The sequence below is a fragment of the Pituophis catenifer genome, unplaced genomic scaffold (assembly GCF_029215685.1).
Source record: "Pituophis catenifer annectens isolate HBS135680 unplaced genomic scaffold, rPitCat1.0.hap2 SCAF_2, whole genome shotgun sequence".
In the NCBI taxonomy this organism is placed as follows: Eukaryota; Metazoa; Chordata; class Lepidosauria; order Squamata; family Colubridae; genus Pituophis; species Pituophis catenifer.
Window position 1 is genome coordinate 74,520,074 of NW_027256882.1, and position 17,645 is coordinate 74,537,718.

Below are 17,645 nucleotides of genomic sequence, written 5' to 3' on the forward strand. Positions count from 1 at the left end.
ACTGATCACCATCACTTGGTTTAAATTCAGTGTAGAGGTTGAAATCCTTCCCTTTGTATAGTTTTCTTCCCAGTCCCTGGGGGTTATAACAGCAATTTTTTTTTAATGCAGCTTCATTTAAAAAAAAAAAAATCAATGGGAAAATTCTAGAATCTATTCTGAAGCTCCAAAGAAGAGGGGTTTTATTTTATAGGTATGGTCCTTCTCCCCAAGCTCCACAAATATTTCCTGTATTTGAACCAACTGTTCATCATCATCTTTAATACAATGGAGGGTGGCCAGGATCTTTCACTTTGTTCACTAGGAGGGCAATCAATCTGCACTTGTAACGCATATGTAAAGCATATGTAACTCATAACATCTTCTAGGAAGAAAACAAAAGTGGCATATATTCTTTACAAGAGAAGTTCTTTTCATCCCTATGTTCCGTAAAGAAAGCAATGCTACTTTCCTCTGCAAAACCTCTATTTGGTCTCCCTGTTCACTTGCTTGGTGAGCTTGTTCTGTGGAGCGTGATTCCTAAAGCTTTTTTGAAACTGCTTGCACTGACTCAGTAAGAAGCAATCTGTAATGTCTCTTAAGATTCAAAAAGACCAGAAACCAATTACAAATAAAATGAGATTAGGAGGGAATCTAGTAATTCCTATCTTTTCCTATCTTTAATTGAGTCAAAGATTTGACCTTGCTTGCTGATCCTCATGTAAATAACTTTCCAGTGCTTCATTGCTTGCGTATCATAAAAGTACAAAATTGATATATACAGAATTTTATTTTCTGACTGCAGAGTTGCTTTATTTAAAGACACAGTATAGCAGAGAAAGTACATAATAATATAGTAAAATCATATTCTTGAGTTCTAATTGTTGGCTTTTGAAATGGACCTATTTCAGACTGTGGTTACTGGTTGTGGCAATAAAATCATCAAATCAACATTTCAACAGTGTTTCTCTATTCCTCCCTTCTTAAAGTATATGGACAATGGCCTGTCTGTTTAATAAACGCAATACATTTGATGATAGACTGTTTTGTTTAAGGGATATTAACTGAGGCCACTATTTCCTAACAGCCTTACCAGGAAAAAAAAAACACATCTGCAGCAATGCTTTTATTCCAACAGACCTTCAAAAAATAATCCTCACTTTCATCCCTTTTAATCACCAAAGAACAGGAACCATCAACGCTGCCATTTCTTATCTAACAAAGCCTGCACTTACTACTCTTACAACAATACTGTAATCTCCTTTACTAATTGACAAAACCCATCTTTCTTTTGTACAATTTTTGCAGGCATGCTGCATCTGGAGTTCTTAAAAATGCCTACCCATAGGAAAAGCCAGGATGGAACCAGGGTGGTCCACAGACAGAGGCATAGAAAATCTGCTGAAATATAGATGTGTGGCTTAGAAGATGCATTCACTTCAAAAAATCAGGAATCTGAAATACATAATCACTTATAACCCAAATACCCCCAAACACACACCCAAACACAAACTTCTGAGTCTCACTTCTCTTACCCATGGATTTTGCACCAAAAAAAAAGGAAAGGAGTTGATTGACTGAAGCATTCAGAATAGAACAATCAAGGAACTCCGCTTCTACATATTTTTTGAAGGCTAGAATGAGTAAATTATTAGAGTTATGCCACCACCATTACCTCTGAAAACCATAACGTATCATGTAAGCATATAGTATATAGAGCAGAACTTTTCAAGATAGACCATTGGAGCTGGGTAACTAATAAATTCAAATACATACATACATAGATGTTAATTACATGTTAAGTAATTAAGTTATTTTATTTATTTATTTATTATTTATTAGTTTGATTTATATGCCGCCTTTCTCCGGACGCTCAGGGCAGCTTACAATGCTTTTAAGCAATAGCCTTCCTACTTTTGTATATATCTGCTTAGTAGGGCTTTTGTCCCCCCAAGCGGTATATTATACAAAGTCAGCTTATTGCCCCCACAAACTGGGTCCTCATTTTACCTACCTCGGAAGGATGGAAGGCTGAGTCAACCTTGAGCCTGGTGAGAATTGAATTCGCAGTAATTGCAGGCAGCTGGCAGCTAAATACTACTTTAAAAGTAGTTTAGTCCACTGCACCACCAGGCTCCTAGTATAGTTATACTATAAATCTTTAAGTAATTGAAACTTTATGTAATTGAAACCTTTAAAGCAGGGCTGTCAAACTTGCAGCCCGTGGACTGGATGTGTCATGTGCTAGCCACGCCCACGCCCAATTTAGTGAAGGGGAAAAAAGTTGTGATACATCATGTGACGATGCCGTGACGATGTGAGTTTGGCACCCCTGCTTTAAAGGCTTCACTGCAGTGGTGGAGTTAACTTTTTTTTATTACCGGTTCTGTGGGCATGGCTTGGTGGGTGTGGCAGGGGAAGGATACTGCAAAATCCCCATTTCCTCCCCACTCCTGGGGAAGGATATTGCAAAATCTCCATTCCCACCCCACTCTGGGGCCAGCAGGAGGTGGTATTTGCTGGTTCTCTGAACTACTCAAAATTTCCACTACCGGTTCTCCAGAAATTCCACAAATTCTCCTGCTGAATTTCACCCCTGCTTCACTGACATCTATAAAATGTTCTTTAAGAACAGCTATTCTGGGATTCACTGCCACTGAAATTATGGAAACTAAATGCTAAATGATCAGTCCTAATTATCTTCAACAATTATATAGATAAAAGTTACTTTTATAAATAAATGGAATACTTAGAAATACATGTTATTCCCACAGGCTGCAACACTTATTTTAATGGTTATATCAAATGCTGTGCAAACTTTGTGAAGGATTTTTTTTCCCCAAAAATCTTGGGCAACTTTTAGGGCTGGCTTATATAAACTGCTAAACCATAATTTGGTTTGCTTGATTTTGGCTTAATGTGATGCATGAATCTCTCTTCTGTGTCTATGCAGCCAAATGTAGACTGTTTCCGTACTGTCTATATTTAATGTAGATATAGTTCAATACTATTTATTGTTTTTATTTTCTTAAAATATTCATATATCTCTGTTCTTCCAATAGATCCCAGAATGTTAACCAGTTAATATATCATAAACAACAAACAATACCAAAAAAAACAACAACAACAAAAAAAAAACCCTGCAGCATGCATAATAAAATGAGGCAGTGACCTAAAGTATACAGCAACTCAAGGCACTTCTGAAATGCAAACAACTGTCCTTTAGGGTTTAATGTTCTATTACAGAGGAGTCCTGACCATGATGTTTATAATAGAATCCAATATAATTCGTTATCCTTGAGATCATGAACAAGATTAGACAGCAGAAAATTCTTGCAATTGTTAGGCATCCATAAATCATGTTGTGACTATTTTAATCTATAGCAGGTTTTTTTTCCCCCAAATGAACAAAACTTCCTTTTTCCACTAAAAATTTATTTATTCCCATTTATGTTCAAGCAAAATAAAGAAACCATTTAATAAGAATTTTAAAAATGTGAGAACTTTTTTTGGGGGGGCGGGGAAACTCCATAGGTTGATATGGGGAAATGATAATATTACAAGTTTCAGTTAAAATTAAAACAATTTGAGCAGAACCCTATGCATCATCCTCACCCCAAGGGCAAGTAACATCAGCGCTTGTCTTTCAAAATTAACAAAATGAGCAAGCAAAAAACTATAAACATACCCAGACAAAATCAGATTCTTTGCAACTCACACTCTAGTCTGGATATTTTCTTCCACCTGGCACAAACTCTAAGGTATTTTTATTATGTGTTCGTTTTCTTTGACATAATTCTCAGACCTCTTTTAAGACTTCAGCTTTCTCAAAGTATGTAATCTAAAACAATCAACAGGTGGTATAAAATCATACAACAGCTCTTGAAAAATGAAAGCAATACAGTTAAAATAAAATACAATTTCAATGATCAGATAGCTGCAAATACCATAGAAGACTTTTCATCAAAAGTCAAACAATGAGAAATATTTTTTAAAAAATATTACGGTAATCCAAGCATACTAGAATGGGACTAGCCATATCTGACATTTTCACTGGTGTAACACTATGGACATGCCTATGCTTAAAGAGCAGCCTATTTAACAGCACTTTGCCATTTTCATAAACGGCATGTAGGTTTGTAGTAGATTTTATAAATAAACGTGGCCAATTTTGGAAATATCCAGCAGTAAAATCAGTATAATTCCTACTCAACTGAGTGTTCCAAAGATTTAATACTTCTGACAACAGCACAACTGTGGTATGTGCAGTGAATAACAAGGGTTCACTTACACATACCTTGTTTCCTTCTCCATCTTCATATGTGGGTAGAAAAATGGTTTATACAGTCTAAAGAAATCTGCTTGCAGTTAAGAAAAAAATTCCAAACGTTTTATATGATATTATAGTAGATCTAAAAAATACACAATTGCTTAGTACACCAGTTGATAAAAAGGGAGGGTTTTCCCTTTGGCAAGTATTTAAAAAGAAAAGCATGATATATGATAGATATAGATAAATATAAATGATACAGATATAGAAATATCACTAGAAACAACCAGTCATCAGTTAGCAGAAATATCCAACATATCATTCATGTTGAACAGTATCACACAGAAATTGTTCAACAGATTCATACGTTAATGTCCTGAGAAATGCCACATAGAGTAGTAACACAGATATTGAATTTTCTATCTGGTTATCAAATTTATATATACTGTTGATTAAACCATTATAGATTGCTAAAGCCAACTACTACGTAGTGGACTCAGTTACATATGTTAAATAAGTATGGATTAGATTTTTTTGCAGAGGATTCTGGATAGCAGCTCTGATTATGTTTTGCCAATGATTGTACTAACCAGGTTAATGGGAACCGTGGTTTCATCATATCTGATGTATCGTAGAACAGAGAACAATAGAAAAGACACAGAAAAGAACTTTGGAGGTCTTCTAGTAGAACCCCCTGCTCAAGCAGGAGACCCTATACCATTTTGGACAAATAGTTGTCTAATCTCTTATTGAAAACCTACAGTGATGGAGCACCCATAACTTCTCAAGGTAAGCCATTCCACTTATTAATTGTTCTCACTGACCACATGTTATAAAGCTCTACTATAGAAACTGCCCACTGCCCATTTACAAAAAAGGGAATACATTTGTGAAACAGCCATTTAGAACATGTTTGCTAGAAAAAAAGGAATAAATATTGCAATGGTAGACTTCAAGTGCATGTTTTGGAAAATTAAAGAATGAGTTAAGAAGAAAAAGAACTTTCAAGAAAACCTGAAAAGTCAGCTTAGTGATATTCATTTACACAATGAGGGACATCTTCTGAAAATTTGCTACACTTCCCCTCTCTTTTATATTAAAGTACTCTAAATACCCTACATAAATTCTTTTACTTCTTGTCAATTTCTCAACCCTACATTTCACTTTCCTGCATCCTATGAGTGCTCTATTCTGTCTATTTCTTACTAAAAACCAATATGATTGTTGAAGTCTCTAATAAAATGATAGTTTTTAAGGTGAAATGCTTCAAAACAAGTCATTATTTTCATAGTAATAAAACATAATATATAGGATAAATAATTTCATAATCATATCCTAATATTTATCAAAAAATAGATAAATACATGTAGGAAGTGCTATAAATTAGAGTACCCTGGTAGCCACTAAGCTGAAAAAACAAACAAACAAACAAACAAACAAATATGAATAATGAAAAGTCAAAGCTGGAGTCTCCTTTGATGTAAATTGGGTGATCTATCATGTCTAAAAATGAAATTAAGTTAAATGCATAGCTTTTAAGAAGAGACCAGAAATGATCTAAATAAACAACATGTAAATCCTATATTTAATCTCAGACATGTTTTTCTAATTCTCCTTTTTTTTTATCCCTTTTGTTGCTATTACTTTTATGTCAAGTTTCATCTGTTTCCATTTATGGTAACAACTATATGAACTTACTAATTAACTTTAATCATGCTTATCTCCCTAGCTTTTTTCCGTATCTACAAAGATGTACATTGCGCACAGTGCTCTATGCAAGCTGGGAATTGATTGATTGAAGCCTTTGTGGCTGCCATCACGAAACAGGCAGACACATGAAATTTGATTTAAAGACTCTTGGCTACTTCTTTATTTAACTTGCAATTAAATGTAAGCTTAACCAGCCTTCTTAGATCCCTAGAATAGCACTAGACTTATAAGGCCCCCTTTCCGCAAATCAAAATACTGTTTCACAGGATAGATGGAGTGCAGAAAGCAATTCCTAGACCTGGGCCAGGTTGCCAAAACATTTTATTCTCCACCTTAAAAGACTTCTGTCTCTTCTTGTCCTACAGTGAAGCCCACACATCATAACTGCCATGCCAATAAATTACTTTTTGCAAGACTGGTGCTTACGTTAAAAAGTAAATAAAGTCAAGCTGATTCTCTGATGGAATTCAGAATGTAAGCAAAAGATAAGGTGCATTAAACCATGGTACGTCCAGCATAGAATACCTTTGCCTAACATTGGAAAGATTAAATGACCCCGGACCTAATTTTCCTCCTAGTAGCTTTTGAAGGGACGAACATATTCTTTTATGTATCAGTAGCCATTGAGGAAATCTGAGACAATGTCAGAGACAAGAATCAAAGTTCTGAACCAGTTTCAATATAATATAATGAGATATCCTGTGAACCCTCTGGCAGCAATGGTTTTTTTCCCCCTTACAAATCACCATCTTCAATTTCAGTCAGCAGGCAAAAGAAACTGGCATGCTACACACTTATATATAACTGAGCATTTACTGAAAATTACCTATACTAGAACAGCAATACAAAATTCAGATCAAAATCTATGAGAAATAGATGTTTTACAGATCTATAGATCTAACTATTGTTTCTAGAAAAGCCATTTAGAGATGCTTTTAATGAACTGGGCTTAACACTTTTCCTGCCTACTGTTACTCAATTTCAAGTCATTCACAAAATTTCCTTTCTGCTATTAGTTTCCAAACCTCAAGCTGTGTATGGAAACCAGCAAAGAAAAATGTAATTTGGAGAAGCAATTTGAAATGAGAATTGAAAGATATATTAAAAGCTATCTGCCAACAGTACCACATTACTTTCTTACTCCAATCAGCTTTTCTTGGAAAGAGGATACAAATTAGCCAATTTTGATTTCTGTTGCAAATATTATTGTTAAATATCTTGGATCTTCTTCATATCTGAATTTAGTCAGTGTTTTGTCACAAAACATCAATTCCCTTACTTCACTCAGCAGTATTCTTTTTTTAAAAAAATATATTTTTTGGCAAACTATCTATATTTCCTCATGGAATCTGCAAGATACCAAAGAGAAATTAAGAAGACTGATCACCAAAGTTTTAAATCTGAACTCTCAATTACAGTTATATAATATGGCTTCTCAGTTTTAACTCTTATCTTTCTAGCATCTGAGAAAAACTGAGTAATAGTCTTATCTTTGAACATGTTAGGATTGACAGCTAGATCATAAAAATTAAAAAAAGTGCTGACATTAATCTTGAGATATTTCATAATATTTTATTGTATAATCATATATTATTATGTTTTGTTTTGTGCCTTTGAATCAGTGTTGACTCTGAAGGTTTTTGGAAATGGCTTGCCGTTACCTTCTTCCTAGGGCTGAGAGAAAGAGTGACAGACCCAAGGTCACCCACCTGGCTTTGTGCCTAAGGGCGGAGGGGGAAACTAGAATCCACAGAATTCCAATTTGCAGCCTAAACACTGCACCAAACTGGCTGTCTTTTATTAGAAATAAGGTACGAATATACAGATGGCTCTCAAAGTAATCTTTATTGCATAATCAACCAGAGCAGGTCCTTCGCATGTGTCAGGCTACTTTCAAAGGGATTTATCCATTTGTTCCTGTTGATGCCTGTCTTCTTACTCTTTGTTTATTATTAATAGACAGGGTGGGAGGAAAAAAAAGGGAAAGTACAAAGTAGAGGAGAATCTTCTTGCCAAATCCCTCAAGAGGAATGTGAAAATAGTCACACATGCCAGAACACTAACTTGACAATTCAAATCATATGTTGCCAAAAGATAGACCAAGCATGAATGTTTGACTAAGAAAGAAATGAAAAGCTCTGAAGGATAAAAATTTCTTCTACCACATCATGAAGCATATTAAACAAGGCCCGTGTTGTTGTTGGAAATGAACCTCACACAGTGCTTAACTTTTCGGTGACCTTTCCCTGTGAACATCTTCTCAATTTGTTAATGCTAAAAATAACACAATTGTAGCTGTTGAGGATTACCTAACTATAAGAGGCAGTTGGGAGGCACGCTTTACAAATTCTGTCCTCTGACGCGCATAAGAACTGCACCATCTTGAGAACAGCACCTGGCTAGCAAGCCTCCTTTTAAAGACAATGGTTATAAAAATAATGTGTCAACTAATCCAATATGTGAGCCAAAGGAAATATTTACTGAAGTCCATGGAGAATTATGAGCTGAGAAAAACCATAAATGCCACAGCAGGAAGCAATAATTTCTATATTACCATTCCACAAGGTCAGGAATCACGGGTACAGCCTGGTGTCAGTCATCGTGAAACAAAGGCACTGCCTAAGTCATGAATGTGAAGAATTTTACTTGTAAGAATTCATGCAATGTAGCAAAGTCTCAGATCTCCTTCATGGCTTTTCAAAAATATGGAAGTATTTGAGCCCACACTTTTGTCCAAAGTAGACTTAGGCTTGTACTTCAAGTTTCATTAACCACAATGCTGCCAAAAAATTGATAGAGCAATGATTTGCAAAGACATGTTCTGTAGTCGGTTGGGCACATGGCAATAAGTATTCAACTCTTCTTCATGTGTCCAATGATGTGGAAAATTCAAGTTCTTCCTTCCTATTGAGTGGCTTTCCTTGTGTCTTCTTTCATCACCTTCTAAGTTCTGTACAAAATGATGGCTGTGTCCTGAACAGAAGTGAGCAATTATTCCAAAACATGATTAAGTTAAGATTCCTACTTCTCTTTTTGGATCTGAAATGCCTCTCTTTATATTAATATTCTCTGTATTTTAATTGTTCTACTATCTGCTATTGATAAATTATTAATAACTGCTTTATTCCCATTAATATTTGTTGATTTATTTCTATTATTTGTCATAAAACATCACCTTAAATGGTAAAGAGACCTCATCATTGTTATCACTGCCAAAGCATTCGCAGAAAATTCTGCTGAAATTTTCATGCTTGAGTTTCATGAGCTGATAACCACTTATTATGTGTACTTATTTGAGAAAGCTCCAACCAACAGGACTAGAAATCAGAGAATGCCAACATCAGCAATTCTGTTCATGACCTTGAAGTGTATACCCATTTGGGGTTTTCAAGCAGTCCTGAAGAACCCACATAACCAATCTAAATTCACAGGATGCCTTTGTACAAGAGTTTTAGCCAGTCTTCTGTCTTCACAATATATCAGTCATCAAGACCATTATGAGCTGAAACTAAGCAATGCTGAAATAGCAGCACAAACAAGGGAAGAGAAAAGGGTAGCCACTCAGTGCAATGTCACATCCTTGTTCAAATTAGTTTTCCTCAGCCAAAATTAGCTACAACACAACAAAAAAAAATTATGTCCTTGGGATGTAGGTCTCAGTAGCTTTTTGAAAAGGAAGATCTGCAGCAGAAAACCATGAGAAAAGTCTTTTTCTGAAGAAAGTGAATTCACCACAACTAACATTAGCAACTTTGCCAAATACAGTGCATGGTATTATGGCTAGCTGTTGTGTTTTCCTATTTATTTTGTTTTCTGAAAATGGTTGGCCCACTAGAAAACATATATGAAGATCTATAATGAACACACATGCAATACAATGAAATGTAGAAAAATGCATTTTTAAAGAAAATAAACCTATATATTTATAGGGAACAAAAGAAATTTAATGTTTAAAAATATTGATTTTTTTTTTCTGTATGTCATAATATTGTAAAAAATGAGAAGCTGAAGGAATGTTTCTGTCTGTCTGTCTCTCTGTGTGTGTCCCTGTTGAATCCTGGCAAGTTTTGTTGGCAATATTTTCAGAACTGATTTGCCTCTGACTCCTTCCTACAGCTGAGAGTACAGCTGACGGAGAATGACTGGCCCACAGTCATTCAGCTGGCTTTGTGTCTAAATCAGGACTAGATTTTCCCAGTTTTTAACATGGTGCCAGGGCCGGATTTTCCTATAGGCTAACTAGGCTTCAGCCTAGGGCCTCAAGATCAAGAGGGGCCTACATTCAAATTGTTAGCAAAATTAAAATTACATTTTCACTATAGGTGAAAGGGCCTCATAAGTGGAATAGCCTAGGGCCTCTTTTCATCTAAATCCGGCCCTGCATGGTGCCTTAACCATTTCACCAAACTGGCCCTCAATGTTTCTATATAGTATACATGTAATAACATGTAAAGGCTTGGGGTAGTTCATATTATACTGATCTCTCTTTCTTATTTGGCTTTTGTTCAGTATAGTTCGCTATAATAATTATTATATATTAAGTTCTCCTTTTTGATAAGTTCTGTATTTCAATTTTAAAGGGAATATAACCCGTAATCTTAGAGAATTAAAACACATTTAAATCAAGTTTCCTGATTTATTTTACTCTTGATAACCACATTAGTGATATCTATGGCCAATAATCATTCTCAGATATTAATCTCCATGTTTTCAAACACTGTCAGTAGAAATAAATATCAGTATAAATTTAAAAAGAGCTGTGTAAAAAAGACTAACTTGCATCGAATAAAAGGAATTGTATTTATTAAAAATTGACTGTATTACTAAAGGTTGTGTAGAAAAATATATATTGGGTAGTTGAATAGGAAAAAAGTATCATTTTTTAAAAGATCTGACAAGATGTATTGAAAAACGGGTAAATGGTGCTTTTCTGTATTTTGCTCAAAATTGGAATGAGATGGAATAATCTGTAAGAACATGTTACACACAAATGGACTAGTTTTTAATGGATTACACATCTCTTGTTCAATTTATAGTTCTCCTTAGGTCCAGAAGTATTTTTCTTATTCTCAGACAATAAATTGTTGATACACAGATCTTTTGTCAAAGCTGGCAAAAGTAACCAATAATCACCTCCAGGATTACACAAGGAACATAAATTCTTCAGATTGCTTTGCTTGGAGATGTAATAAAAGAGGGGTTATAAAATATAGCCAACCACTCCTTTCTACAAAATTGGAAAATGAGACAACTCCTAGTCCTGAAAATAAGATATAAACCATTGAAGTCTTCAGTAGAGAAATAAATAATACAAAACATATAGCTCCTAGGCACAAAAATGTTATCACCCCTTGATCTTTAGTAAGACCTTTTATTAGAAGTATTCAATGAAACTAGGCGAAGAAGAGACGTTTAGCAGGAAGCCATCAGATCTGCTTCCAGCATCTGCTATTGTGATACATGAGCCTGCTTAATGGATTTCTCTCATCAGTTAAGTGGAATACTGTAGTGCGTGGTAGGTGACACATACTAAGAACTGTTGAGTCCAATGAACCCTTGGCATTTTTTGATCCAGCATGAAAGTGTACCAAGAAACCCTAATCCAATCTGTCATCCATAGGAGAAGACTCTTGAGTATATTTCTATCTGGCTCATTTGTCAGGATTTTCTATTTTTATACATTATCAGATTTAAAAGAATTTAATTAGGAGGTCATAGAATGAAAGAGATCACTTCTCTCTATCTTCAAATTGGTGACCCATGGTTTTTGTGTAAAAGTGATTATAAAATAGATTTATTTTTGGGGCACCAATAAACTGATCCACATCTGCAGCATAAGAAAACCCACATATCAGTTGAAGTTCCTTCCTGTTTGGCAAAAACAGAACTCATATTTGGAATGCTTGGCGTTCTTTTAAAAAAAATGAATAAGAAAAAAGAAAGAAAGCTATGCACGCACATGCACATAAACACAATGTGTTTTTTTTCTATGCAATGAAATCCTGTCAGCACAGCTAATCCCTAGAGAAATCAAAAGTATAAGCTCCAGAACAGCAACAAGTGCATGGTCAAAACCATGTAATCAAGATGAAGGCCTCTTCATACTGGGATTACACACTCCATTGCCTCCAATCACAACCAAAGATGACAGAAACACAAATTTAGAATCATCTTATTTTGCAAGGACTGACAATGTGGGTCTAACTACTCAACAAAAATCATAAACTGCTCCGGATTTTAAAAATCCACTTTGTGTCTGTATCTTGGATTTGAGATAGATTAAATAATTGAAAAGGCTAGGCTATTAGGTCATGATTTCTGTACTGCAGCTGTCCAGCACAAATTGACAGACACTCTGTAAATCCCGTTGATTGAATAAGAGGCAGAGAAAATCTCTGTGCACAGCAAAGTACACTTGAAATGGAGAAACGAGCATAATCGAATGGAAAATAGAGACAGCATTTTATATGGATTTACTTAACTGGTCCTGTGGTAGTAAGAATAGTAATTTATGAATTAAGGCATCAATGGATACACAAAACCAGTCCAAACGGCAACGGCAGCTCAGGCAGAATTACTGCTTCTCATAAAAAGTGAACTGAACCTTCCGTAAACTTGACAAGTGAAGAACCATGAATGGTAAGACATGTTTTTATTTGGAACTATTATGAAAAGATTCTGTCTAGCAAAAAAACATTGTCTTAACTTTTTAGCAATCCATAATATATTTTGAAGCAGCTTGCTTCATTTGTACATTAGCAAATAGTTGTATCCTAGGCTTACTGATACAGAATGAATCCCTTTTCTTATATAACTTCAGGGTTCAGAAACACTAAGAAAATCTTTGGGTGAACCTTTCAAATATTTCTTAATTTGGATGAGCCATTCAAACTTTCTGAATTATATTTAATGAAGGAGCAGAAAGTGAAGGACTTCATTTGAAGGTTGACATATTTAGCTGTCAATATAGAGATTTCCAAGTAGCTAGGTCCTGATAGTATTAATTTAGACTCAGTGGCTTGTCCATATTAGACATATTAAATATTTGATTTCAAATTCAGTCTTTTGCATGCTTACTAAGTGAAATATTTCCCCAAATTCAGCAGAATTTACCTTATTGACAATTTAAGCCCTTAATTATTATAAGCATAAAAAGAGTCAGGAACCCGTAATAAATTGGTCATAGGGAAAATATGGTTATACCAGTTTTAGCCACAACTGCCTGGTTCACTACTGTTGTACTGTATATATCTATATAAGCAATGTTATAAGAAAAACACTAGTTATGAAAAAGCAGGATCCCTTAATTTGGTCAAGTAAGATATTGTGTTTCTTTATCTTTTGTTAAAAAAAGAAAAAAATACAATAACTGAAACTGTTTTTACACAGGAGTCAATTTATTTAATCCACAGGGGTCAATTTATTCAAATATATGTATCCTTAGCACATGATTTCTTAGCACATCTGATTTCCTTTAGATACAAGTAGACCCTCTCATATGTCCCAGTTAGAATAATAAGAATTCAGAAATTGGAATTGGAATTCAAAAAATTGGAAAGATTACACTTACTTATTTCCTCTCCCCCACCAGTGTTTCAATAGAACTTAATAATTTGAATAAATTCATTGAAATAAACATGGACATTCTGGAAACAGGTAAATACCAAAGCTATTTTGTGTTCCCTAGATGGGGATGAACTGAGCCAGTTTGGTGTAGTGGTTAACTGCCCAGGAGACTGTGAGTTCTAGACCCACCCAAAGCCAGTGAGTGCCCTTGAGCAATGACACATACTCATCCCTAGGAAGAAGGCAAGGATACACCCTTTTTGAAAAACCTTTCCAAGAAAATTGCAGAGACTAGTCCAGGCATCACCAGAACTCAAATATCAGTTTGAAGGCACACATACCTAGCACACGCACACAGAGATGGAGATGACAAAATAATCCTACAGATCATAAGACTAAATGGAATAAGGTGTTGTGTAGAAAATGAAAGCACTCTTATGATTAAGCTAAATTTGTTTAAATGCTTTTCATAATCATATTGAGCACTTCAAGGTGACTTTCAGGGTCTACACAATGCTAAGCAAAGTAGAATTTAAAACTCTTCAATCATTTTGACCAAAAGTTTTATTATGAAAAAAAGCATACTCCTGAATTCCCCACTGAATATTTTCTAGTTTTGTATATGTTATCAATATAATTATTTATATTGCTCATGTGAGCTCCTTCACATGTATTTTTATCCAGACATAAACATCCTAAAAGTTAATTATACCTCTGATAAAGAATGAAAAGTAATTATGTTTAAATTCTTAATCTTATTTAAAAGAAATTTCATATCCCAGGAATAGGGCATTGCGAACTAAACAATATTGTGATTATTCAGCTTTCTACCTAGGCATACAACCCCAGATTCCTAGAAAACTCCAATTAAGTATTGCAACAATAAGCTAAATGTACCATTAACAATTATTTTCTTATTTTTAGGTTCGTTGCTTTTTGTTTTAAGCATTATCATACTGGTAGATGTGGTGACCAACTGTCCCTTCAAATGTCTGTGTCATCCAAATTCAAGGATAGTGGACTGCAGAAATCAAGGCCTTGCCAAAGTTCCTTCTTATTTACCTGCTGAAACTCAAATATTACTTTTGTCAAACAATGGCATTCAGAAACTCAGTCGAAGGACTTTTAGGGGCACCCAGACTCTCAAAATTCTGGACTTATCGAACAATTCTATTTCAGGTTTACTACCTGAAACATTCAGAGAACTAGAATATTTGCAGATTCTAAATCTAACAAACAATTTCATTGAATATGTAGATAATAAGACTTTTAGCTCTCTACCCCACCTAAGAGCACTGGATTTATCATCAAACAATATATCGAGGCTTCCTAGAACTTTAGGAAACAAGACAGAGAACATTACTTTATTGTCTCTGAAATATAATCATCTTCAGGAAGTCGACAGACTTCTGTTAGAATCACTTCCAAATCTGAAAACGATTTTTTTCAAGGGTAATTTCTGGCAATGTAATTGTCAAGCCTTTGGTCTTAAATTATGGCTGGAAACCTTTCTGTACAACGGTGAGTCTTTCTTCTCATAACACATATATTGTATGTCCAGCAACATTAGCTTCACTTAATGGTATTTCAAGGAAAGATCTAAACATGCAAAGTTGCTTTTTCTAATGGTTGTGGGTATTTTTGACTTCCTGATTTACATAGCATCTGCACATTCTGCCCTCGGTGCAAACCTTATAGAATCTGAAGATTACAGTTGTAAAGTTATCCTTCTCATCTTTTTCTACCACTTTCTCTTATTGGTATCATTATTATGATTATATTACTTTGTGGTTTGTATGTACACTGAGAGCTCAGAGACAAATTCCTTGTGTGTTCAGTCACATTTAGCTAATAAATCTATTCTATTCTATTCTATTCTATTCTATTCTATTCTATTCTATTCTATTCTATTCTATTCTATTCTATTCTATTCTATTCTATTCTATTCTATTCTATTCTATTGTTGTATAGAGGACAACCATGGGAGAGGAAGGATATATAGCCGGCCAGGGTATGTAGCAATCTTAAGAGTAAAAGTTTTGATGAGACATTCAGTTTAACACCTTTCTGCAAATGTGAATGCATATTAAATATTTTGGACATAGATCTCAAGGTATCAGTTTTGGAGAATAGAAAACATGAAAACCAACAGAATATATTGAGTTAGAGTTCAGCACTTAGGAAAGAATTGATCACCTGTAACTTGATAGTTGTGGCCAGAATTTCTCAGGGAGACAGGAGGCCTACAATTGTGATAGTACAGTAAGTTGAAAATGCACAGATAATAAGATTTCAAGGAAAAGCTCCCAGAGAATCATGGTCTGCTTGAGAGTCACCATTTCTACTCGGTAGACATTTTACATTAGCTGCCTGCAGAGTTGACACAGTGAAGGGGTCAAGAAAAGAGAAAATGGCAGCTGTGATATGTACTATTAAAGCCTCATTATTTGTTTACATGTGTTATGCATGTTTCCATGTGTGCATGTTTGCATGCATAGGGCAGAATTTTGTTAACATTTTCTATCTACTGACTTTTTGATCTCCCCTGTAGAAACACAGGGATACAGGCCAGCTATATCAAAGGGATTTTGTGATTTTGCTTATGGAATTATGTAATCATTCATATGAAATTTTACAAGATTTTGAATATTGTTTATAAAAATAATTTAGGGAGACTGTTGTTGCCATTTATGGCATAGATGTTCTCAGGAGTGCCACATTGCTGACCATGGATTACTGTAAATGTGTGATAGTGTGAATCCAATTATAATATGTGATGAGTTGGACTTTGGTTGCTTTAGTTTAAGTTTTTTTTATTACAAATTATAATGGTATGACTGATCATAATCATAATGTATTACCATTTTAAACTATTTAATGTTTCATTGTATAATTTTTCTATGGTTGGCTCTTTTTCAAAGTAGTTGATAAAATAAGCTTACATTGAATAGTTGACTAATTGTTTTTAAAAGTGTTTCCCTTTTTCACAACACATGCTTATAATATCCAATGGAGGGAGAAAAATCAGTTTCTACCTTAGTTTAGCCAATCAGCAGTTTCAAAATTTTCTGAAATACCAAGAGTTAAGATACATCTTTTTTTTTGTTTACCCCCATCAGGAGGAATTAGCGATGAAATCATCTGTTCAATCCCTGAAAATCGGAAGGGAAAAGACCTGCTGAAAATTCCCTATGAGTTGTATGGGACCTGTTTTCCTACAGCTTCTCAGGGTCACCAAGTCTATTGGCATCACAATTCTAGGCATAAAGGTTCTGCAAAGCACACCCATCCCAGTGAATATGGAGGAAACAGCACCCACATAAACTGTGAACGTAAATCAAAGCCACGGTCGGTTAACTTGCGTCATTCAGTTGTCACTGTGGCTATAACTGGTGTTGTCTGTGGGATCATATGCCTCATGATGTTGGCTGCTGCAATATATGGCTGTGCCTATGCAGTAATTACAGCAAAGTATCACCAGGAAAATTTATATCCTGGCAAGGAGGAGGGGAGCCATGAGGAAAAAGAGCCATTTGAGAATTCATTGGCTTGAGTTTCTGATGGCTCTGAACTGCCTGAAGGAAATTCTTTGGTTAGTTGTGGTTCCTCTTTTCTCTAGAAACAAGAAGAGTATTGAAATAGGTCTAATGTATCCTGAGGATTGATTTCCTTGGTACAGGAACATTTTTTCAATGTAGAAATATTGTAATATGTGATGTTTTATATTTACCTGGTTCATTTGTATAATTTAATCCTGTTTACATATGGTGGGATTGTAAAAGTTGATTAACCAATTGGAGCAACGTATATGCTTAGCAAAATAAATAAGGAAATTTCCCCTGCTTGATTCCCCTCCCCTCCCCTCCCCACCGTATTCCAGAGTGTTTTCACATAAATCTATTTTCATAAAATATCTTTTGAAATGGGAAGAAAAGGGAGTATGCTGATCAACTATATATTATATAAAAATGGGGTTAACAGATAGGTAGCAATAGAGACAGAAATATTAGATGTTCTCTCCCTCCCCATAAATGGTCTTTAAAACCTTTGTTCTTGACCTCTAAAAAAAACCCTATTGAAATCCTCTCGGTTCCTTTCAACTGCTTTTCTAAAGCCTTTC

General features: G+C 34.8%; 2 protein-coding genes across 2 annotated transcripts in view; one reads left to right on the forward strand and one right to left on the reverse strand.

Moving 5' to 3' along the window:
* Window positions 1-17,645, reverse strand: part of CACNA2D3 (calcium voltage-gated channel auxiliary subunit alpha2delta 3) — a 579,692-nt gene that overhangs the window by 58,044 nt on the left and 504,003 nt on the right. The window lies entirely within an intron of this gene.
* On the forward strand, window positions 12,347-17,162 carry LRTM1 (leucine rich repeats and transmembrane domains 1). Its single transcript, XM_070933641.1, has 3 exons — window positions 12,347-12,598; window positions 14,450-15,046; window positions 16,645-17,162. The coding sequence occupies exons 1-3, from the start codon at window positions 12,592-12,594 to the stop codon at window positions 17,076-17,078; spliced, it is 1,038 nt and encodes a 345-aa protein (XP_070789742.1). The 5' UTR covers window positions 12,347-12,591; the 3' UTR covers window positions 17,079-17,162.